Consider the following 24,613-nt stretch of genomic DNA (forward strand, 5'->3'; position numbering starts at 1 on the left):
TTAAATAATTTCATAGATGCACAAAATGTTCACCTATTTTTTTCAATTTCCTCCTTGTTGTCAGTCATAGTCCAAAATTAAATATTTCGGCACAACTACAAAATTGTTCACTTCAAATGTTTGGTATGTTCTTTTACTCATTCAGATATACGCACTAGTAACCACAAATTAACGTAACACACTTGTATGTCACAGAGTAAAATGAGTCTTTTAATTATGGATAATCTATCTAAAGCTTTTAAAGCTACATACGAGCCACATCAATCAAAAGCCACAAGGAAGCAACTTTCAGAATGTCCACTACATGTAACCACACTCATTGGTGTTACAAACATATTTGTATTCAATTTGAAAAAGAACTCACTTAAGGAAACTGTAAAATTACAAGGAGATGGACTGGTCAGACAGTTTTTACTTTCAGGAGGTGAAAGTCCAGTATTCCAGTAGATGTATTTCTAGCTTTTGAAACTATTAACTTCTTCTTTGTGAAGGAATCTAAAATACAAATGTTACTCAGAACACTGGTTGAGATGGACCCACTTGCTGTAATGTTGGTAATCATGCACCACATATGAAAAATACAGTAAAGATATTAATGCTCTACCTACCTTGTACATCATGAATGAAATAAAGTGTTTTTTTTTATTTCATTTACTCCAATTACAATATTTCATGCCACTATGGTAACTACATTCAGATGAGCTAATTTTTAAACTGATTCATGACATAAAATCAAATGAGGAGCAGATACAGGAGTTGGGTGATTATTTAAATAATGTACAAATTAAAATTATTCATAAAATATAATTTATTATAAATTATTATTCTAATTTGGATATGACTAGATATCCAGTCTAGAAAACATTTGAAATAACTTCACGAAGCTTATAAACTTAAACAACAAATATTTGCACATGTATTATGAAAATTACAGTATGAGAGGCAAAGAAAAAGAGCAGTCAGAATGTGAATAATTCTCTTTTCCCTCAAAGAAAGAAGGATTCTGTTTAACATGTTTACAGTTTTTTTGTACTCTATGATGAGTGTAAATTATTTTTGTGTGTGTATTTTTTTTAATAACAGCATTTACATTCATACATATAGTCTCACAATTGTAAAGTCATTTATTTATGATAACATAGTCCTTCATACTTCTTAGAGGGAAGACAAAAACTGCCAATTAATGCTTATTTCTGACGCACACAATCATGAGCAGAATAGCACATCACATAACAATGCAAAAGGAGGTAACTACGAAAACTGCTGAATTGTTCTGCAAAATCAGCTCATAACATGAAGGAAAATAAGCTACAGTGCTTTCTAAACAGTCTTTGTTGGTCAAATAGATGGTCCCTTGGACTTACGAGAGATGTATATCCCTCTGAACTGGAAAAAAGTCTTACTAACTTAACTTATGCACAAAACTCTACATATATACACTTATGAAAATATTAAAATCTTTGCTTTGGCTTTTTCTAATTCACAGACTCACTCTCTGTAAACTACATTATTCAGTGGCATATTAATGGTGTTACCACTGCAAACAGCGGCTAATTACATACACAAATTAACTTGTAAAATCTGTAAATCTGGCCAGTCTTTTCCTGTTCTGCAAATGTCTAGACTAATTGTTATTTTTAAACTAATGTCATGAAATACACAAATCTTCGACAGTTTTCAAGTACTCTGTGGATTCTATTGTACCATCAACAATGCTCGAACTATCATCCTCAGCATATTCACTGTCTGGTAGTTCCTGCTTAATCACACACCTCAACTCATGAGGTATCTCAGTATCCATTTCAGCTTCTTCCATTTCAGCTTCTTCCATTTCAGCTTCTTCCATTTCAGCTTCTTCCATTTCAGCTTCTTTGGTTTCTAAGTCGAGTTCCTCTAAAAATTTCTCTTTGTCTGCAGAACTATCATTTGTATCACCACTTTCCTGGTAATCGGCTTCCATGTCAATTGGGTCACCAGTATCTAAATCAATTGTGACTTTCTTCTCTGCATTTATGTCCAGGTTTACACAAGCACTTTCCTCTTGTAAAATTGGTTCAAATCTGTCCTGAATATCCACAGAAGTTCCCCTATCTTTAAATGCTAAATGTTTTCCTGATCTTTCACAGTCCTCAGAGGGCTGGTCTTTACCAGTTTCTACACTGTCTGTTTCACCAGTTTCTTGTCTCCATATCTGTATACATCTACTCTTCATGAAACATTCTGTTGCAAACCTCTTCTGAGCAAAGTGCAACTTATGATGTTCATGTAAAAAATGAGCAGATGGCACAGAATAATCACAGTAATCACATAGGTAATTTGACTGTATACCAGATGCTGATGTGTGCTTCCTAATATGGATTTCTAGGTCATCATGTTGAGGAGTCGAATAGGGGCAATGGGGGCACCAGTAGCTTTTCTGCAACTGCTCCTTGAAAGTCTCTTGCGAAGCTTTCAGACTTTCCGCATGTTTCATCTGCATCAATAACAGTATTTGCCGATCTGCTACAGTCATCTGAATTGGGCCAGGTTTAGAAGTAGATCCAATACTCTTCCTGGCACGAATTCCTGCTGGTTTACTAGTCTCTTCTGGCTGAAACTGCACCTCAGGCTCTGTTACTGTCACTGGCTCTGGTTCTGGTACTGGTGTCGTTACTGGTCCTGATTCTGGTTCTGGTACTGGTATCGATACTGGTCCTGATTCTGGTTCTGGTACTGGTTCCGACTCTTGTTCTGCTACTGGTACTGGTACTGGTAGTGGTACTGCTACTAGTTCTGATTCTGGTTCTGGTACTTGTGGTGGTTCTGGTACTGGTACTTGTGCTGGTACTTGCTCTGACTCCGACTCTGGCTCTGGCACTGGCTCTGGTTCTTTCTGCTGCTGTGATTGTAGTTCCACTTCTGACTCTGGTACTGATGCCAGTTCTGTTTCTGCTTCTGCTTCTGTTTCTGTAATTTCTTCTTTTATATCAAGTAACTCATGATCAGACTTTTTTTTTTCAATCAACCGTGCTGCTTGGGCGTCATCATTATCCTTGTGTTTACGCATATGCTGTATGTAGTTGGCATAGTACTTTACAGAGTAATCACATTTTTCACATCTGTATCTCTGCTTCGCACCATGAAGTGAAAGGTGTGTCCTGTATTGCTCACGTTTCTCAAATGCTGAAGGACATTTGTGACATTTATAACGTTTTTCTTTCAGTCTACCATTTTTTAAGTAAGTGGGATAAATGAAGTCGGGATTTCCATGCATAAGAATTCCAAACTGTGGATCTACATGCAGCTGTGGACGCTCTTTTGAGACAGATTGTAATATGCCACTTCTTTCTGGTGAAACCTTTTGTGAAATGGTCTTTTGTTCAGATGCATCAGACTGTGGACAAGTTTTGCTGTCAGAAACACTCTCAGGTGATACTTTGTTTGTTGTGGATAGAAGAGAAGAGTCTAGAGGAAATATTCTATCTTGGTGAACATTTTCATGTTTAATTAAGTGACCAAATGTTTTAGCAGTGTAGTCACAGTATTTACACTTGTACTGTCCTTGGCCCCCATGCATTGATAAGTGATAATGTAAAGAATCACTTTTAAGAAATTTCGCAGGACAACGATCACAGGTATAATGCTTGTCAGTTCCACGTGGATCCATTCTGCTGTCCTTTTTTCCTGACTTGTCAATAACTACCCACATGACATTAGCAGCCTCAGAATTGTCAACAGCTATCTGTGGCCGAGGATATTCCTGACACGATCCGTACATTTCAAGAAGCATGTCTGTTTTTTTCTGGTATTCATCTGTATGGACTTTCATATGAGCAAGAAGGTAGGGTCGCTGCTTAGCAGTGTAGGAGCAAAACTCACATACGTGTGACAAATGGAAAATATGGTACCTACGGTGAATTTTCAATTCCTTTTCACACAAGAATCTTGCAGGACAGCGAGGACAAAAGTAAAGACTTCTCTTGGTACTGTCACTTACAGACACAGAATCCTCCAAAACTGAAGGGTCACATTTTGGATTTTCATCTTTTTTAGAAGTTTCTGTGCCATCAGCAGCTAATGAGATGTCTTTATTTGAATCAGAACTTCCTGTTTGTTCATTTTTAATATTATTTATAGGTTGCTTAGTACCTGTACAATCACTCTCAATATTCACCATTGCAGAGAGCTCTTCAAGCTGCGCTTCATCTGTTCTAGAAGGATCTACCAGGGCATGAATCTGACCATAGAATCCTTGATGAACTTTAGCATGTGATGATAGTACTCCAGCATTATTACAAATGTAATTACATTCTGGACAATGGTGCTGAACTAGATTATTGCTTGACTGAGCTTTCCCTCCGCTATCATTATGACTGTTAACATCTTTGGTTCTGTCAGTATGCATTTTCTCATGTTCCAGGATATTAGCTTTACGAAAATTTACATGTGGGCAGTATCGGCATTTGTACATTTTAAAAAATTTACTCTCTCGAGAAACCCAAACTAATGGCACCTGTGATAAACCACTAGTATCTAGAGATGTTAGTCGGTGGTCTACCATTGATGTTGGCCTCTTAATGTCCCCAGACACTGATGTTTGAACTTGTTCATCAGCACTTTCATCCTGGCTCTCTTTTCCAGATTTGGTGGGACTTTTCTGGGGTGGAATAAGAATGCCATGCACACGCAGATGCTGATGAAGTAGGTGGCGTTTGCTAACATTATACGAACAGATACCACATTTGAAAGGTGCTCCACGTGGCCTGTGAAACTGCTTGTGGTAAAGAAACTGGCTCTTGCTGTTACTGAGATATGGACAATTTGCACATCTGTAGCGTTTGCACATACTTCCATCTGTGCCAGTCTGTTGCGGTGAACTCTGAAACAAAATGAGCACAGAAAGTGTACCATATTCCATCTGTCTAGACAATTCTGTCAAAAAATTTGAACATTAAATACACATGGAAATATTACCACTGAAAATTAATGTCTACTATTAATACAAATTAACACAGTATGACAGCCACTGAAAATAGAACTACAAGTATAAAAAAAAATCCATGTAAAAATTAACCTCACATTTACATAAAGCTAAGCACATCACATACAAAGAAATAACGTGAAAAACATAGTCACAGAACATCATCAACATAAAAAAATATGTTACTATAAAGAAATCATCTATCTATGAGATTTGACATTAGTTAAATCCACAATGGATATAATATTAATCCATTATTTCAGGGAAAAAAATTCACAATTTGAGTAAAAGGTCAAATATTAATTGTACAAATGATATGAATGCAACAGATCATTATGGATACATATTGAAGCTGTCTTAGAATCAACTCAGATGTCTCCCATATCTGCATCAGCAACCCAATTATTTCGGTTTATTGTCATTTGTAAAACTGTATCATCTTTTCCTATGGTCCCTAATAAAATGTACCTATTTAAATTTCGTTTCTGTAAACTCTTAGTAAGAGTACTGAGCTTCAAAAGTCACATTTGAAGTGCAAAACTGTGTCTTCCACCTCAAAATCACTCTCTATTTGTACACACTGTACATAAAGCACATAGTGTCAATAACATAACTTACTTTCATTTCCATCAATGAACACAATACTTTCTAGACCTTAGACTACCAATTCTGGTCAGTGATGACCATCTTCCCATCTGTTTTACGTCCTAATAATGAAGCCATAGTGGAAATGTCAAGAAATACACACAAAACCAGATTAGCTTTGTCACACATATTTAAAATATGGTTTAAACTAGGCCACAGTGGTGGCAAAGCCATTCTGTTGACAGCGCTACTTTTCAAAATAAACAGTTTACTTTGAACTGTAGCACTGTATGGCTCTGCCAGCACTGTCACCTAGTTTACACCATCTTTTAAACATGTGCAACAAAGCTAAGCTAATTTTGTATGTATTTTTGACAATGCCACTATGGCTTCATTATAGGAGGGGATACCCACAGAAAATGGAAATAACGTTGGCGTGGGCAGAGCTTGTGTAGTACGTATTTCTGGCGCTAGGCATGTATAGTGCAACTCGCTGCCAATTCAGTGCTGCGTTTGTTGTTGACATGGCTTTTTCTGTTCATCTGCAGTGACCATTTTTGCTAGCACTGCTTTATTCTTGTTTCATTTTTTATGATGGCAAGTTTAAGTGAACAATGTGCAGCTGTGAAATTTTGTTTTCTACTTGGTAAAAACGCTGCTGAACTGTTTTAATGTTGAAAACAGCTTATCAAGACGACGCTATGTGTAAAACTCAAGTACACTCCTGGAAATTGAAATAAGAACACCGTGAATTCATTGTCCCAGGAAGGGGAAATTTTATTGACACATTCCTGGGGTCAGATACATCACACGATCACACTGACAGAACCACAGGCACATAGACACAGGCAACAGAGCATGCACAATGTCGGCACTAGTACAGTGTATATCCACCTTTCGCAGCAATGCAGGCTGCTATTCTCCCATGGAGACGATCGTAGAGATGCTGGATGTAGTCCTGTGGAATGGCTTGCCATGCCATTTCCACCTGGCGCCTCAGTTGGACCAGCGTTCGTGCTGGACGTGCAAACCGCGTGAGACGACGCTTCATCCAGTCCCAAACATGCTCAATGGGGGACAGATCCGGAGATCTTGCTGGCCAGGGTAGTTGACTTACACCTTCTAGAGCACGTTGGGTGGCACGGGATACATGCGGACGTGCATTGTCCTGTTGGAACAGCAAGTTCCCTTGCCGGTCTAGGAATGGTAGAACGATGGGTTCGATGACGGTTTGGATGTACCGTGCACTATTCAGTGTCCCCTCGACGATCACCAGTGGTGTACGGCCAGTGTAGGAGATCGCTCCCCACACCATGATGCCGGGTGTTGGCCCTGTGTGCCTCGGTCGTATGCAGTCCTGATTGTGGCGCTCACCTGCACGGCGCCAAACACGCATACGACCATCATTGGCACCAAGGCAGAAGCGACTCTCATCGCTGAAGACGACACGTCTCCATTCGTCCCTCCATTCACGCCTGTCGCGACACCACTGGAGGCGGGCTGCACGATGTTGGGGCGTGAGCGGAAGACGGCCTAACGGTGTGCGGGACCGTAGCCCAGCTTCATGGAGACGGTTGCGAATGGTCCTCGCCGATACCCCAGGAGCAACAGTGTCCCTAATTTGCTGGGAAGTGGCCGTGCGTTCCCCTACGGCACTGCGTAGGATCCTACGGTCTTGGCGTGCATCCGTGCGTCGCTGCGGTCCGGTCCCAGGTCGACGGGCACGTGCACCTTCCGCCGACCACTGGCGACAACATCGATGTACTGTGGAGACCTCACGCCCCACGTGTTGAGCAATTCGGCGGTACGTCCACCCGGCCTCCCGCATGCCCACTATACGCCCTCGCTCAAAGTCCGTCAACTGCACATACGGTTCACGTCCACGCTGTCGCGGCATGCTGCCAGTGTTAAAGACTGCGATGGAGCTCCGTATGCCACAGCTAACTGGCTGACACTGACGGCGGCGGTGCACAAATGCTGCGCAGCTAGCGCCATTCGACGGCCAACACCGCGGTTCCTGGTGTGTCCGCTGTGCCGTGCGTGTGATCATTGCTTGTACAGCCCTCTCGCAGTGTCCGGAGCAAGTATGGTGGGTCTGACACACCGGTGTCAATGTGTTCTTTTTTCCATTTCCAGGAGTGTATATACGTTCTTTGCTCGATTAAAAAGTGGTGACATGTCGACTGATGATAATGTTCATTCTGGATGTCCATCAACTGCCAAATCAACAAAAATATTCAAAATATTCGAGAGCTTATGCTCACAGGCTGACGACAGACAACTGATCAACTGTCAGAGATTAGAAGGTTATCTTGGAGCTCCATTCAGCAAATTAGAACGAAAGATTTGGGCAGACAGGTGACTGGTTCTTCCACCACAACAATGCACCTGCACACACAGCCATCTCTGTTAGACGGTTTTTGGCTAAAAATGGCATGGTTTTGCTGTCCCACATGCCTTACTTGCCTGACCTTGCTCTGTGCAACTTTTTATTATTTCCTCACACGAAAAGCAGAATGAAACGACATCGATTTGACAACACTGAAAAGGTCAAGGAAAAAAACAAGGGAAGAGCTGTCAGCCATTTCTAAAGATGACTACAAATCCGTTTTGAACAGTGGGAGTACCAGTGGGACAACTATATTAGTTGCAATAGAGAGTATTTTGAAGAGAATAAGGTTGTTTTGTAAACAATTTGAAAATAAGTAACTTTTAAAAAGTAAATCTATTATTTTTTTTATTTTTTTGGCTATCCCCCCTTGTATTAGGACATGTTTTAAAATCAATCTGAAGATGAAGATCATGACCAAAATTGGAAGTCTAAGAACCAAAAAGTTTTGCAATCGCTGATAGAAATAAAATAAATTTATTCTACACTTCCTAGATCATGGTTGTAACCCATGAATGTGTCACAATTTGTGAAACTGTAATGTCTCAGACAGAATTAACAGGACAGACTAGAATATCTAATTATCATAGGAGTACTTAAAGATTGTGCAGAATATTGGGCAAATCGTAGAATTTCAAAATACTTTAACTGAACGATAAAAGAAGGAAGTACCAAAAGGTTCAGAGAAATTGAGAAATACAGAAATACAAGTCTCTTAGGAATGAAATAAAATCAAGTTCAGGGAAGCCAAGGCAAAACAGCTGGAGAGAAAGAAATCAAAAATGAAATGTTATTGGAAATGCTGATTCAGTGTATAGAAAGGTCAAACTACCTTAGGTGAAAAGATTAAGATTAGATCAGATTTAGTTTTTGTTCCATAGACACAAAAATGTGATAATTCTCATGGGTGTGGAACATGTCAGAAAGAATAACGTAAAAAACATAAAACATTTGAATACAATACCTACTACCCTGATCATTTGTCAGGATATTGTCAAAATAGGTGAATACATTACAGTGAACTGGAACTGCTAATATTTCCATAATTAATACGCTGTCAGAATGAAAAATTGTTACACACCTTTAATAAATTTTAAAAATTAAAAGCAAGGGTGTCATTATTTGTATTGCAATGGGAATTTCACTTTTAAATAAAAAGAAGAGTTTACATAGGTGGAAAGAGTACATTGAAGACCTCTACAAGGGGCAGGGTTTGTCAGATGATGCAGCTGAGGAAGAAATGGGAATCTATATGGAAAACAGGAATCCAGATCTAGTCATTGTTTAAAAGAGCTTTGAAAAATCTGAAATCATTGTGGTTTGTGGCAGCCAAGTGACCATTCAAGTTGGTGTGTAGAATCTATTCATTTGGAGATATACCATCAGACTTTTGGAAAAATATAATCCACACAATCCTGAAAATACAAAGGGCAGATAAGTGTAAGAACTATTGCACAATCAGTTTAACGGCTCATGCACTCAAGTTGCATATAGAGGAATGGAAAAGAAAGCAGAGTGTCTGTTAGATGATTGGTTTGTCTTTTGAAAAGGTAAGGGCATTAGAGAGGCAATTATGATATTCCTACTGATGATGGAAGCAAGACTTTTAAAAAATTAACACAGATACTTGGCATTTGTCACCTGGAAGAAGAATTCAACAACGTAAAATCAAGCAATATGTTCAAAATTCTGAGAAAAATAGAAGTAAGCTATAAGGAAAGACAGATACTAACATATGGACATGAACCTAGAGGTAACAATAGGAATGGAAGAACAAGAATGAAGTGCTTGGATTAAACAAGGTGTAAGAAATGGATGCAGTTGTTTGCTCCTACTGTTGACTTACATATTGAAGGAGCAATGATGGAAATAAAAGAAATATCAAAGAATGGGATTAAAATTCACAGTGAAAGAATATCAATGATAATATTTGCTGATGACATTGCTATTCTCAGTGAAAGTGAAAAAGAATTACAGGATGCATTGAATGGAATGAACTGTGTAATAAGTACAGAATTTGGATGTAGAGTGATCGAAGGAGGACAAAAGGGTTGAGGAGTTGCAGAAACAAGGTTAGTGAGAACCTTGGGTAATTAAGTAAAGGACTTCTGCTACATTGGAAACAAAATAGCTCATGACAGATGAAGAAAAGATGACATAAATAGTAGGTTAACACAGGGAAAGAGGGAATTCCTGGCCTTAATCTGAGGAATAAATTTTTGAGACTTTACATCTGAAGCAAAACATTGCACAGTAGTGAATTAAGGCCTACGGGTAAACAGGAAAAGAAGAGAACTGAAGTGTTGGAGATGTGGTACTGTAGAAAAGTCTTGAAAATTAAGTTGACTGATAAGGTAAGAAATGAAGAAGTTTCCCCACAGAATTGGTGCAGAAAGGAACATAAGAAAAAAAATTGACAAGAAGAATGGACAGAATGACAGGCATGTGTTAAGATATGAGGAAACAACTTCCATAGTATAAGAGTGAGTTGTAGACAGTAAAAACTGTAGAAAACAGAAATTAGAATACATCCAACAAATAACTTGTACGGTGCAAGTGCAACTCTGAGATGAAAAGGTTGGCATAAGAGAGGACTTCATGATGGGCCACATCAATTAGTAAGAAGACAAAAAGGAAAAAAAAACTGAAGCCTGAAGTTAACTCATTAATGTATGTTAAGCAGCACAAAGAGATACAACATGGCTAGAATCACATCAGGAAGTATAAAATAATGTTTTAACTAAATTCTGCTAGCAAAAGAAGCAGAAGAAAGCAAGCTAGGGTTTAACACTCTGTCAACAATGAAACCATTAGAGATGGACTGTTAGCTCAACTGGATAGACTGATTCCAAAGAGGGGATTTATGGAAATCACAGGAAACTAAATCAGTGTGCCCACAGGAGAATTCGAACTTGCCTCCATCAGAATAAGACCTTGCATTGTAGCAGTGACAAAATGAATGGATAATAACAAAAAGAATGAAGATGAAAATGTGGAGAGACTTCTATTTGGTAAACTTATATTGGTAAGCAGAAATAGAGAAGCAGATGATTTAAAATTCCAATAATAGTTTCTCTTCTGCCTTTTTATATTTCTTAATTATGATCTGACCCTTGTACATTTTTCCTTTGTTTAAGATCAAACATATATTTTCTCTGGAACTGTTTGTTATTAGCCCTATTCCCAGAAAATTTTTCTTTGTATGAGCTCCATTCTGTATTTACTTCCCCCTGTTGTCCACAAATTTATTTAAAAACTGAATGGTTTCATCAATTGAAATGGTTTTCGTTTTTTATCATCTCATTATCAATTATATTTAATGCACATTTCACTGTTTTACTACAATAGTTACATCAACTTAAAAAGAAATATTCAAAAATACAATTTTACCTGAACATGAAGTGTATCTTAATTGCCTGGCTATTGAATTTTCAGCTTTCAAAGCAAATTTCCCTTTATGTCACATTCATCTCACTGCCAGTTTTCTTTGCATTAGACCTTAGTGACTGTGTAGAGGAGTTTTTGCTGTGCAAGTACTGGAGATTATTGGAAGAATGGTTGTTTATATGCCTCATAATATACTGCAACAAATGTATCTCAACAGCCCCCATGTGAGTAAAATGTAATGTGTCCCATAACACTCATAAATTATTCAGTCAAAACTGTACCAGAAATTTGGTAATTTACTTCTCATGAGGTAATTTGTCATTTTGTCTTTGCATCTGTCAATTTTGATAGTTCTGCACTTAATCTGACCAAATTATCACTTATTCAGTTATACTATGTACATATCAGTTATCTGCCATACACTAGAGCCTTATTTCAGGGTGAGCCATATAAACATTTTGCATTAGAACTGTCACTCTCAGCATCCTGTCAATGAACCAAAGCCTGTCAATTGTATTTCTTAACTCACAAGTTAGTTTCTTATACTGGAACTTTGAACACTTACATCAAACTGTAGACATAATTATTACTGCGGGGGCGTGCTGAAAAGTAATGCCTCTGAATTTTTTATTCTGTTCTCAATGTCGGTTGAGGTATTACATGTCATGCATATTACTTGGCTGACTTTGCATATTGCAACCCTCTTCCACCAGAGGGCACTGCAATGTAGTGTATAACTTGGCAGTGTGAAACTTAACTATGTCAGTCAACAAACAGTGTACTGTAATCAAGTTTCTCACCACAGAAAACATGCCTCCAATTGAAATCCATCAAAGAACAAAAGCTGTGTATAGTGATGATTGTAATGACATCAGTAATGTGCAATGCTGGGTTCTGAATGCTCTTAATGAAGGAAATGCCTCGTGCTAAACTCATCAGGTGTGACAGAGCTCAGAGTGGACAACTGTGTACAGCAACTGACAAGACTCATAGGAATTGAGTTGATGGACTCAGACAAAATCACTGTATAATGCACACACAGCTCTTAGGTAAGAGGGGCATGTTGCTAGAGCATGTACAGACCATCACTACAGAACTGTTACAGAAAACTGTATGTATGCTGGGCGCCTCAAATGCTCACTACTGACACAAAACAGAGATGATAAGCACATATGTCAACAATTTCTTTCGCATTTTGAGTGTGAGGGGGATGGATTCCTTAACAACATTGTGTTAGGTGATAAAACCTGGGTTCACCATTGTGACACCAAATACAAGAGAGCATCAATTGAGAAATTTAAAAGAGCATCTTCAGGGACATAATTTTGATACTGATGAAGTGGTACAAGCAGAGGTGGCAATATGGTTCCGTCAACAAAATCAAACATTTTACAGACATTATATCAACAGACTGGTGACTCATTAGGAAAACGTGTTCATCACTAGGGTGCTATGTTAAGAAATAAATAGGTAGACATGAAGAATAAAGATGTAGAATGTTAATAATGTTTTATTTAAAAAAGCTTTAAGAGCTTTCACATAAAATTTGGAGGCATTACTTTTCAGCATGCCCTCATATATTGTGTTTCTGAAGGTGTGTACAACCCTCCATCTACTTCACAACTGGTGAGAAAATAATAGATTGGTCAGTCTGTTACTAAAAATAAGTTTTCAGGAAAGGACTCATTTTCAAAGCAGTTTAGTTAAAACTGTGTGTGCCATTCTTGATGTAGAATTTTTATGATTTATTAATATCACTTCATGTAAATCCCAAGGTAGTTAATATGTACAGACATGATTCTTTCATTTTTTCCCCACAACAAAATGGATGACATACACTAACAGATGTCATTCAAATGCCTAAAATGTCCATAAACAGAAACTAATATCAGATTTGAACAATATAGTAATAAATGAAAAGTGACAGATAAAGAAGTTATAAGGAAGACAAAATATTATGTTCCAACAAAATATTTGTACATGGAATTGCAAAACAAAAAAATATCTACTTCTCAGATAGACAAAGTTTTGGTAGTCAAACTTTTTTCCTCATGATTACATAATGACTGTGGATCTCCCATGCAATTCACTACATTCAGGCCATTCTTTTCTCTTTAAGAGACCTTTCTTTCCATAGTCTTCTTATACTTTTTCTACTTTCCTTCCATTTTGAATGAGAAGTAGTATATGTTAGAATGAGAAGTAGTATATGTTATTGCAATAGCTTCATTTACAATATTTTTCATATATGATACTTAACATTGTCCAAATTCAGTTTCTTACCAGTTCATTCATCTTCATTGTATCACAGGTCAGACTACCTTTACAGTGAAACAGAGGCAAATAATGCCAACAGATATAATACCAGGAATAATGTTAATTTTGTGACATAAACAGAGGAAGAATATTTAGCAATTATAAACACAATTTAATGCTCAGCACTCACCTATGCCGATATAAGCTCATCAGATGAAATATTTGTCACTGCTTTTGGAATACAGTAGATGCATGTAACTGGTACCAGATGGCCAGGTGACTCTCAGACACTGATGTAAGTCATGACAGTGAATTGGTGTGTAAGTGCCAGACAGTTGCAAGTAATCAGCACAGTGACATGGGTCAATGCAGAGATGTGACAGATTGGGTTGGGAGCTATTGTGTCTGGATATGGCCCAGATACCATGGACTGTCCAATGTGTCTACAAGTAATGGTGCTATTTTTTTTTTTTTTTTTTTTTTTTTTTTTTTTTTTTTTTTTTTTTTTTTTTTTTAACCAATGAGCTTCACTGGACTACTTGCGACCCCACAGCATTATTCACTTGTTGACCTATAAACATGTGATGATTGGATGGCTGCAGATGCTTTCATATTTGACTGCAGATGCTTTCATCTTCCTAATATACTATATGTGTGTATTTTTATGTTCATAAGTATACGATGGCAGTGGTTTTGCAATACCCAAAGTATAAAAATAGTCTGGTCAGTGTTGCAGATGTAGGAAAAGACAAATGTACATCACTTGTTTAAGTGGTATTTGCAACTGCTGCCCCAGGATCACATCCTTATTTACACACTGAGGCTGGGATCTTTTACACTTTCTTCTTCTTTTTCTCAAAGCTCAATCAAATTAAGCCTTCGACTTTTTACTGCATCATATGCTTTCCCTACCTGGTATGTGAAATCTGTATAGTAAACTTTATCTGAAGCATTTCCTTCTTTTCTGTATACATATGGTAATTCCTTATATGAAGTCACAGTTTTGAGTGGAGTTCTCAGTGAGGACCCCCTTGGAATCTTTAGGTTGTTGTGTTTGTCTCTGTGCTTGCTCATAGTCCACATGAATCGAAACGACTGGGAATTTCCACAGTAGAATCTTTACAATCAATCTTACACCCAGAAAGAGCTGCAGTCCTGCATCACTACCCGAGTTTAATATAACTGATATGGGACAGTTACTCTGTGGCAGTTACTCTAGAGCATGCCTGATCAGGATTTGCGCTCCTGGAGCACATTTGTGCTCCATGAGTGCAGACGAGTCTGCTTGGTACTCCAGCTTCCCCCAGCACTGCACTATTCCGAGCCAGTGAGTGAATGAGACAGTTATATGCTGAAAGCTGCACACATGACAAACTCAGGAAAATGTACTCAGGAAAATGTGTTTCCAATACAGAGCAACCACTTCCAAAAGGCAAATATTGCAGCATGCTTTTATAAGCAGGAATTTTTTACATGTGTTTATTTTCAACTTTTTGTTTTTCTGCCAAAGCAATAATTTTACTAGTAGATTAAATAATTACATTATATACAGTGAACAGAACACAAAAAGCTTTACAAATAGATATTTAACATTAAGTTTTGATGTTTATAAATTTATACACATTTTAATTTTAGAATACACAATATATCCGTAAATATGGCTTGTGATACAGGCAAACAGATGGTGTTATGCAAATTAAAATCTGTTAAACCTGAACAATGACTGAAATTTGTCAATTTCATAACACAAAAGAAAACGGTCACTCACATTTGTTGAACCAAAGATTGAAACAACTTCAGCAGTCGAGGATATTGCTCTTGGAATAACATTTCATAAAAGTCTTGTATCTTTCTGTAGTGGAAAAACACATCATTGAGCTGGATGCCACACTGTAGGTGTATCAGCTCAAGTTTGAAGTAATGAGGTACATCAGCAGAAAAAACTGAGAATGACCTGACAAATAAATCTAAACAAGTCTTCAGCTGTGCAGAGTCTTGTAATCTTTTTCAGAACTTGTGATGAAATGTTTCAGTTACTGAAATGTAGTCAGTCATGTCTGGTCCATAAATGACTGCCTTGAGTTACAGGAAATGTCGCACGTCATGATCTTGAAGCTGATTTTTTCATAGCATCATTTTTCTTTCGACAGCATCAATCTCGTCCATCATACCTGTTTCCAAATGATTCTCCCCTTGCATTAAGACACCTAATGATTTCAAATAACTGGTGATGCTGACCGTAAAAGAATTTGTCACCACTCTACTTACCCTGAACTTAGTTTTTTCCCTAATGGCCACCTTCAGTTGAGCCAGCATACACTGTTGTTCGGCACAAGACAAGTGCCTCTTATCATCTGTGTGGCTCGCGTTGTAATGATGTTCCAGTAAGTGTTATTCAGCTCACAATAATGTGATGGCATATTACACATTTTGCAAGGACTTTAAATGATATGAAAAGTAGAGCAATTCCCATTCAGCACAGAACACCGTGGCTTCTCCATTTTATACTTTTTGGACAAAGCACAGCTGCCATAGTATTCCTCTTGCAGAACACAAATCTAATTTCATGGAAGCAGTAGTATCAGAAAAGTGCCAGGCATCTGACAAGGTGACAGCTCTGTTTGGCCAGGCCTGCTCTAGAGGTTTCACACCCACAAATGTATCATCTCAAAACCCAGTCATATAGTACTTGTCATGTTGGTTGCCACAGACTGAAGTATTTATGTATTTATCTCCCCTATTTAGAACAGTGATGATCTACACAAAACTCATCACATTTGAATTAATTTTGTTAAATTACGTTAGATTAAACTGTTTGTTCCATAGAGGCATAGTAAGGGGATGTGGAAGACAGCAGAATAGTTCCAGCTGCGAGCATTCTACACGGACTGTCCTGTGCATAGTGTGACAGGTTCATAAGATGAATTCTACAGTGAACCTTATTTAATTAGTTAGTTGCATGGTCTATAGATCATTTGAACAACTTTTTTTTATCAAATGATGTGGAATGAATAAGTTTACTTAAAACTAGGGTTACAGACATAGTGTTGCACTGTAATGTCAGGCACTCTGGCAATTATCTGTGGTGTCCCGAATTAACACCATCTGATATTAAGCACATATTAGATAAGGTGAATGAAAGAAGTGGAGTCTTTCCAACAAAGCAAAAGCACAGTGTTTACTGCTCCCGTGAAAGTAGCAACACGGTTCTCTGCTCGCTTAATACTGAGATAAGTATTGCTATGAAATGATACTGCTTATGCAAATTAATCATTTAAACAATTTCAGTTTGCTTTTTAAGTTGTAAATCTCTGATTAAAAAAACCTTTAGTTTATCATGTAGGCAATGTAATGTAATCACAATGAAAAACGTTAAAAGTATGACAATACCAGCAGTCACCTAATGCGTCAATAGTATTTACATGATGTGGAAGTTTTTAAAGGCAATACAGGACACAAATGTATTTAAGAGTTACAGAAGTTACAATAACTGACTGTCATGTCTCTCTCTCTCTCTCTCTCTCTCTCTCTCTCTCTCTCTCTCTCAGAATTGAAGAGAAAACAGTGCACAGTACCAGAACAGACTCATGTTTCAATAATGGGTATTTACCTCATTCTCTTCTTCCTCCGAGTTTTTGTCCACAGACATATCAAGATGATAATTGTCATCACCTGGCTCTGCATCCACAACACCATGTAGCTTCATATGTTCTGATAACTCACTGCAAAAATCATCATCATAGTTTCAGTCTGGTCCTTTTTTTACATTAAATTTTTGAAAATAAAAAATTACAATGGAAAGCCTTTTAAGAAGAGAAATATCAAAACTGGGATGTTGACATGCAGACGTAATTTCCAAGTAGTTACCAACAACTTTAATTTTGAAATTGAACATCAAGCTTTTAGAGCTCTGATAATCTCAATTTTTGTGAATTCCTAAAGAAATCCTGGAGTTGCTATCACACATGGTCCCATTGAAACATGATATTTTATTAGACCACTCAAAGCATGAAATAATAAAATACTTCAGTTTCTTTTAATTCCAGGTACAATTACTTCTTTTAGAAAAATGAGTGAAAGGGTTAGTTTCTGTGGTACGTAGCTCTTAACAGTACATCATTAAATACATAAACAGTTATCAAGAAATTTTTATTATTACTTTGCCATTTCAAAACACAATGTAATTTAAATTATACCTTTTGTCAACAACAGAGTATGAACACATTGTACATTTGAGATCATTCACACTTTGGGAAGCATGGTTCTCAAGGTGTTCTTCTAAAGCGTTCTCGAGATTTGTTATGAAAGGACATATGGTACATCTGAATGAATCATCTGAAAGTAAAAAAGAAAGAACTAATCAAGTATGATTATAAGTATATTAATACAGATTATCCTAGAATTTACACTGCATAAAATATAGATATTGACGTACGAGGTGTGATCAAAAAGTAACTGAGACTCGTTAATTTCATGGGATTTATACAAGAGTCTATGAGCAGTATAAACATTCCAAAGGGGGTTGAGAAGATGTTAAAGATGACAACTGCCCTGGGCATCCTAGCACATCAATCACTGATGATAATGTGGAAGAAGTAAAGGAAATGGTTCTGGAAAATTACTGAATAATTATCAGAGAGGTTGCTGATGATGTCAGCATATCTTAGGATCATGCTAAGGAATTTTTTCAGATTTTTTGGTCATGAAACATGTATCAGCAAAGTTTGTTGCAAAACTGTTGAATTCCAACCAAAAACGACGACATGTAGACATCACTTCGGAATTGTTGGATGAAATTGACAACAATCCAGTACTTCTAAAGTAGAGTATGACAGGTGACAAAACTTGGGTATACGGGTATAACACTGAAAGCAAGGCCCAATCATCCCAATGAAAACTGCCTGAAGAGTCAAGACCGAAAAACAAATTCAACAAGTTCAACCACATGCGAAGGTTCTTCTCACTGTTTTCTTCGATTACAGTGGGATAGTGCATCATGAGTTCCTGCCTTATAGTCGTATGGTCCATGAGGAATACTACCTGGAAGTTACACGCTGTTTTCAGAAAGCAATCCGTAGAAAACAACTAGAATTGTGGTAAAACCACTTGTGGAAATTTCATCACAATAATGCTCCCTCTCAGACCTCAATGCCTTTTCATGATTTTTCAACAAAAAACAAAACTGTTATGTTGCCTCAGCCACCATATTCATCGGACATGGTCCCCTGTGACTACTTTCTATTCCTGAGGCTGAAGAGAACCATGAAAAGACATTGTTTTGCGACCGCTGGTGAGGTAAGGATATAATAACTGAAGGAGCTGAACACCATATCAAAAAGTGAGTTCCAGAGCTTCCAAGATTGGAAAAAGTGCTTATGCAAGTGATTATATTTGCAGGGGACTACTTTGAAGTGGACAAAGTTGATATTGATAAGTAATGATTCTTTAAGAAAAACAAAATTTCACTTACTTCCTGATCACACCTCATATGCTAAGGTTGAGAGTAAACAATAACAATACTATACGAATAAAAGAATAAAACAATTTTTGATGTTATAGTGGAATGATAGATTGTTTTTAACACTATAACAGAACCATGGACCTTGCCGTTGGTGGGAAGGCTTGCATGCCTCAGTGATACAGATAGTCGTATCGTAGGTACAACCACAATGGAGGGTTATCTGTTGACAGGCCAGACAAACACGTGGTTCCTGAAAAGGGGCAGCAGCCTTTTCAGTAGTTGCAGGGGCAACAGTCTGTATGATTGACTGATCTGACCTTGTAACACTAACCAAAAAGGCCCTCCTGTGCTGGTACTGCGAAAAGCGGAAAGCAAGGGGAAACTACAGCCATAATTTTTTCTGAGGGCATGCAGCTTTACTGTGTGGTTAAATGATGATGGCGTCCCCTTGGGTAAAATATTTCAGATATAAAATAGTCCCCCATTCAGACTTCCGGGCAGAGACTACTCAGGAGGACATCGTTATCAGCAGAAAGAAAACTGGCATTCCACGGATTGGATTGTGGAATGTCAGATCCCTTAATCGGAATGGTAGGTTAGAAAATATAAAAAGGGAAATGGATAGATTAAAGGGTTATAAATACAAAATCAAATAGGGGTAATGCTGGAGTAGGTTTAATAATGAATAAAAAAATAGGAGTGTGGGTAAGCTACTACAAGCAACACAGTGAATTCATAATGGTGGCCAAGGTAGACCCAAAGCCCCCACCTACCACAGTAGTACAAGTTTACATGCCAACTAGCTCTGCAGATGATGAAGAGACTGATGAAATGTATGATGAGATAAAAGAAATTATTCAGATTGTGAAGGGAGACAAAAATTCAATAGTCGTGGGTGACTGGAACTCGACAGTAGAAAAAGGAAGAGAAGGAAACATAGTAGATGAATATGGAATGGGGCTAAGAAATGAAAGAGGAAGCCGCCTGGTAGAATTTTGCACAGAGCATAACTTAATCATAGCTAACACTTGGTTCAAGAATCATGAAAGAAGGTTGTATACATGGAAGAGGCCTGGAGATACTGGAAGGTTTCAGATAGATTATATAATGGTAAGACAGAGATTTAGGAAACAGGTTATAAATTGTAAGACATTTCCAGGTGCAGATGTGGACTCTGACCACAATCTAGTGGTTATGAACTGTAGATTAAAACTGAAGAAACTATAAAAAGGTGGGAATTTAAGGAGATGGGACCTGGATAAACTGACAGAACCAGAGGTTGTAGAGAGTTTCAGGGAATAATTGAAGGGAAAGGGGGAAAGAAAAAGAGCAGAAGGAGAATGGGTAGCTTTGAGGGATGAAATAGTGAAGGCAGCAGAGGATCAAGTAGGTAAAAAGACGAGGGCTAGTAGAAATCCTTGGGTAACAGAAGAAATATTGAATTTAATTGATGAAAGGAGAAAATATAAAAATGCAATAAATGAAACAGGCAAAAAGGAATACAAACATTTCAAAAATGAGATCAAGAGGAAGTGCAAAATGGCTAAGCAGGAATGGCTAGAGGACAAATGTAAGGATGTGGAGGTATATCTCACTAGGGGTAAGATAGCTACTGCCTACAGGAAAATTAGAGAGACCTTTAGAGAAAAGAGAACCACTTGTATGAAGAACAAGAGCTCAGATGGAAACCCAGTTCTAAGCTAAGAAGGGAAAGCAGGAAAGTGGAAGGAGTATATAGGGGGTCTACACAAGGGTGATGTACGTGAAGACAATATTTTGGAAATGGAAGAGGATGAAGATGAAATGGGAGAGTTTGACAGAGCACTGAAAAACCTAAGTCAAAACAAGGCCCCAGAAGTAGACAACATTCCATTAGAACCACTGACAGCCTTGAGAGAGCCAGCCCTGACAAAACTCTACCATCTGGAGAGAAAGATGTATGAGACAGGGGAAACACCCTCAGACTTCAAGAAGAATACAATAATTCCTATCCCAAAGAAAGCAGGTGTTGACAGATGTGAAAATTATCGAACTATCAGTTTAATAAGTCACAGCTGCAAAATACTAACACGAATTCTTTACAGACAAATGAAAAAACTGGTAGAAGCCGACCTTGGGGAAGACCAGTTTGGATTCTGTAGAAATATTAGAACACGTGAGGTAATACTGACCCTATCACTTACCTTAGAAGATAGATTAAGGAAAGGCAAACCTACATTTCTAGAAATTGTAGACATAGAGAAAGCTTTTGCCAATGTTGACTGAAGTAGTCTCTTTCAAATTCTGAAGGCGGCAGGGGTAAAATACAGGGAGCAAAAAGCTATTTACAATTTGCACAGAAACCAGATGGCAGTTATAAGAGTCAAGGGGCATGAAAGGGAAGCAGTGGTTGGAAAGGGAGTGTAGCCTATTCAATCTGTATATTGAGCAAGCAGAAAAGAAAACAAAAGAAAATTCGGAGTACGTATTAAAATCCATAAAAACTTTCGAGGTTCGCCGATGACATTGTAATTCTGTTAGAAACAGCAAAGGACTTGGAAGAGCAATTGAACAGAATGGACAGTGTCTTGAAAGGAGACTGTAAGATGAACATCAACTAAAGCAAAAAGAGGATAATGGAATGTGGTTGAGTAAGCCGGGTGATGCTGAGGGAATTAGATTAGGAAATGAGACACTTAAAGTAGTAAATGAGTTTTGCTATTTGGGGAGCAAAATAACTGATCATGGTCAAAGTAGAGAGGATATAAAATGTAGACTGGCAATGGCAAGGAAAGCGTTTCTGAAGAAGAGAAATTTGTTAACATCGACTACAGATTTAAGTGTCAGGAATCGTTTCTGAAAATATTTGTATGGAGTGTAGCCATGTATGGAAGTGAAACATGGATGATAAATAGTTTGGACAAGAAGAGAACAGAAGGTTTCAAAATGTGGTGCAACAGAACAATGCTGAAGATTAGATGGGTATATCACATAGCTAATGGGGAGGTATTGAATAGAATTGGGAAGAAGAGAAATTTGTGGCACAGCCTGACTAGAAGAAGGGATAGGTTGGTAGGACATGTTCTGAGGCACCAAGGGATCACCAATTTAGTATTGGAGGGCAGCATGGAGGGTAAAAATCATAGAGGGAGACCAAGAGATGAATACAGTAAGCAGATTCATAAGGATGTAGGTTGCAGTAGGTACTGGGAGATGAAGAAGCTTGCACAGGATAGAGTAGCATGGAGAGCTGCATCAAACCAGTCTCTGGACTGAAGACCACAACAACAACAACAGAAAAAGGCAGTCCAGATCACAATAATTTCTCATTCATTAATTTCGGTAACTGGTATCTGCTATACTTAGAAAGAATAAAAACTGTTTGTGAGGATAGGGGGAGTGGAGAGAAGAGATCTTCATATGAATGGCTGTCAAATAGTTTCTGTTCAATTGTATTGCTGCAGTACATACGCAATACAGTATAACTCCAATGTGGGTATAGAGACACGGGCAAGTAGGCAAGGGATCAATGTGGCATTCATGTCTTTCCAACATGTGTGCGATAAATGCAGATGCATAAACTACAGCGACATTATTAGCAAATTCGTCTGAACAGGACCAATGTGCTGTTATTTTTTTTCTCAGCTGCTGAAGGACAAACACCGGTAGACATCCACTAGAGAATAAGGAATATGTATGGGGCAGTAGATATGTTGAAGACCACCATTGTGAAATGGTGCCCAACAATGTGTGCTGCTGCTTCATGATAACACACGTCCCAATACCGCAAATGTCGTAATGCGGAGGTTACAGCATCTCAAGTGGGAGACACTCTGTAGTTGTCATCTTCCCCCCCCCCCCTCCCCCCCATGTGACTATCACTATCACACCTTCAGTCCCTTAAAAAAAGTCTTGAAGGGTCAATGATTCCTGTGGGATGAATATGTGCAGCAGGTACAATTAGTTATGCACTTCTTCATGCAGGAGGACACAGTATTTTATGAAAGAGGTTATCTTCCACCTTGTGTGTCGATGGAATGATCTCCTCAATGCTCATGGTGATTTTGCCTGACTGGCATACCAATTCTGGACTGTACATCCTTCAAACGAAAACTTTTTGATCATCCCTTACATGTACATCTGTGACTTGAGAGTTACAGTACAGCATGTGATTGATAGCAGATTGACTTTTCTTAGTTGGCCCCTTTAAACTTGTTATGAACAATAAAGCCACTTAAATACTGGATAAGACATCATGACACAATGTTAACTGTGTAAAAATGAAAATATAATTCATAAAAGTGTCAAATTCAAAGTGACAGATGGCCAGAACTTGCCTCCATGAGATACAACTTGCAACAAAATTGACAGAAGCATAAAAATTGATAACAATCCTAGCACCTGGAATCTAAGGTTCCCTGTTCAGGCAGGAAAGAGAAACTGATTGGTGGATGCAGGAACAGGAGCCAGATGAAGAAAAATGTCAGAGAGAATGGCTGTGTCTTAAATGTTGCACTTGTTGCCAGCAGTAGGGGATATAGTACACAGTTGAGCATGGCTGCATGGAGCGAGTTTTATGAAGAGTCAGTTTAAAGAGTAATGGTCTGGGAATACTTTAGTGTTTGAGAAAAATGTAGGTCAGAGTGAAAATGACATTCAGCAATGGACAGTGTGTGGAGGATGAAATAGATGAGCAATCTCATTTCATTCTATGACTTGATAAGGCCAAGCCCTGAAGACCAAATTACTGAAGTAGTCAAGCGTAGGTGGTACTTGGTAATAAGAAGGGGTGGTGGTGTCCTTCTGGTGTGTTTTGGAAATAGAAGCTACAGCTTTAGGACTAAGAGAGGAGATCTGTCTGTGGGCCTGGTCAGTAGGATAGTTACAAGAGTGGAAAGCATTGGAAACCACACACATAACCATGTTAAGTAAACAATCATATATTTTGCTCTTCATGGAAAATGCATTTTTTAAAATAACAGTGACATTTCTATGTGTTCGAGCAATACATTTATCCTACTGTTTTTAATTTAAGTCAATCTTTGATTTTAATTTCTAATTGGAAGCTTTATTAATTCAAAAAAGTTTTCCCTATAGAGAATCATGGCAGCGTAGTTTTCTCATGTAAGTGTGATGGAGCCTTCTGAACACTGACAAAATATTTAAAAATGTCATTTATTTAGTGTTTAACAGCTGTTACAAAAATGTGTCTTTGCCATATAACTGCAGAATCTGCATACCATGTGCTGAGAAAACACCTCTGGCTCTATACTGGACAGTTCTTTTGTTCACAAACATTTTGAACTGTGTTATATGATTGCAGAAGAAGAAATAATTCATTGCATCAACTTTCACCAAACACTGTGCATGGTACATCAAACATATGACACAATTACTAATGAGTACATATTTTGTACAGAAAATTATGTTTGAGCTTTCAGGTCTCTTATTATTGTTGTAGAATTACTGTTGCAGTAGTACATGAACCTCAGGTCCATTTAAATAATGTTAATAAGAGCTTGGAAAGTGAAAAATCTGAATTTCCTTCAGCAGTCATTATTTTTCACTTCAGACTTACAATTGATTATTTTTACAA

General features: G+C 37.8%; 1 protein-coding gene across 1 annotated transcript in view; it reads right to left on the reverse strand.

The window, feature by feature from the left end:
* Positions 1 to 869: 869 nt before the first annotated feature.
* Positions 870 to 24,613, reverse strand: part of LOC124594399 — a 61,174-nt gene continuing 37,430 nt past the window's right edge. The window contains exons 7-9 of the mRNA XM_047132768.1: positions 17,774 to 17,912; positions 17,188 to 17,299; positions 870 to 4,858 (exon numbers count right to left, since the gene is read on the reverse strand). Coding sequence (XP_046988724.1) covers positions 1,649 to 4,858; positions 17,188 to 17,299; positions 17,774 to 17,912 — 3,461 coding nt within the window. The 3' untranslated portion in view covers positions 870 to 1,648. The remainder of the gene's footprint in view (positions 4,859 to 17,187; positions 17,300 to 17,773; positions 17,913 to 24,613) is intronic.

The sequence above is a fragment of the Schistocerca americana genome, chromosome 2 (assembly GCF_021461395.2).
Source record: "Schistocerca americana isolate TAMUIC-IGC-003095 chromosome 2, iqSchAmer2.1, whole genome shotgun sequence".
Taxonomy (NCBI): domain Eukaryota; kingdom Metazoa; phylum Arthropoda; class Insecta; order Orthoptera; family Acrididae; genus Schistocerca; species Schistocerca americana.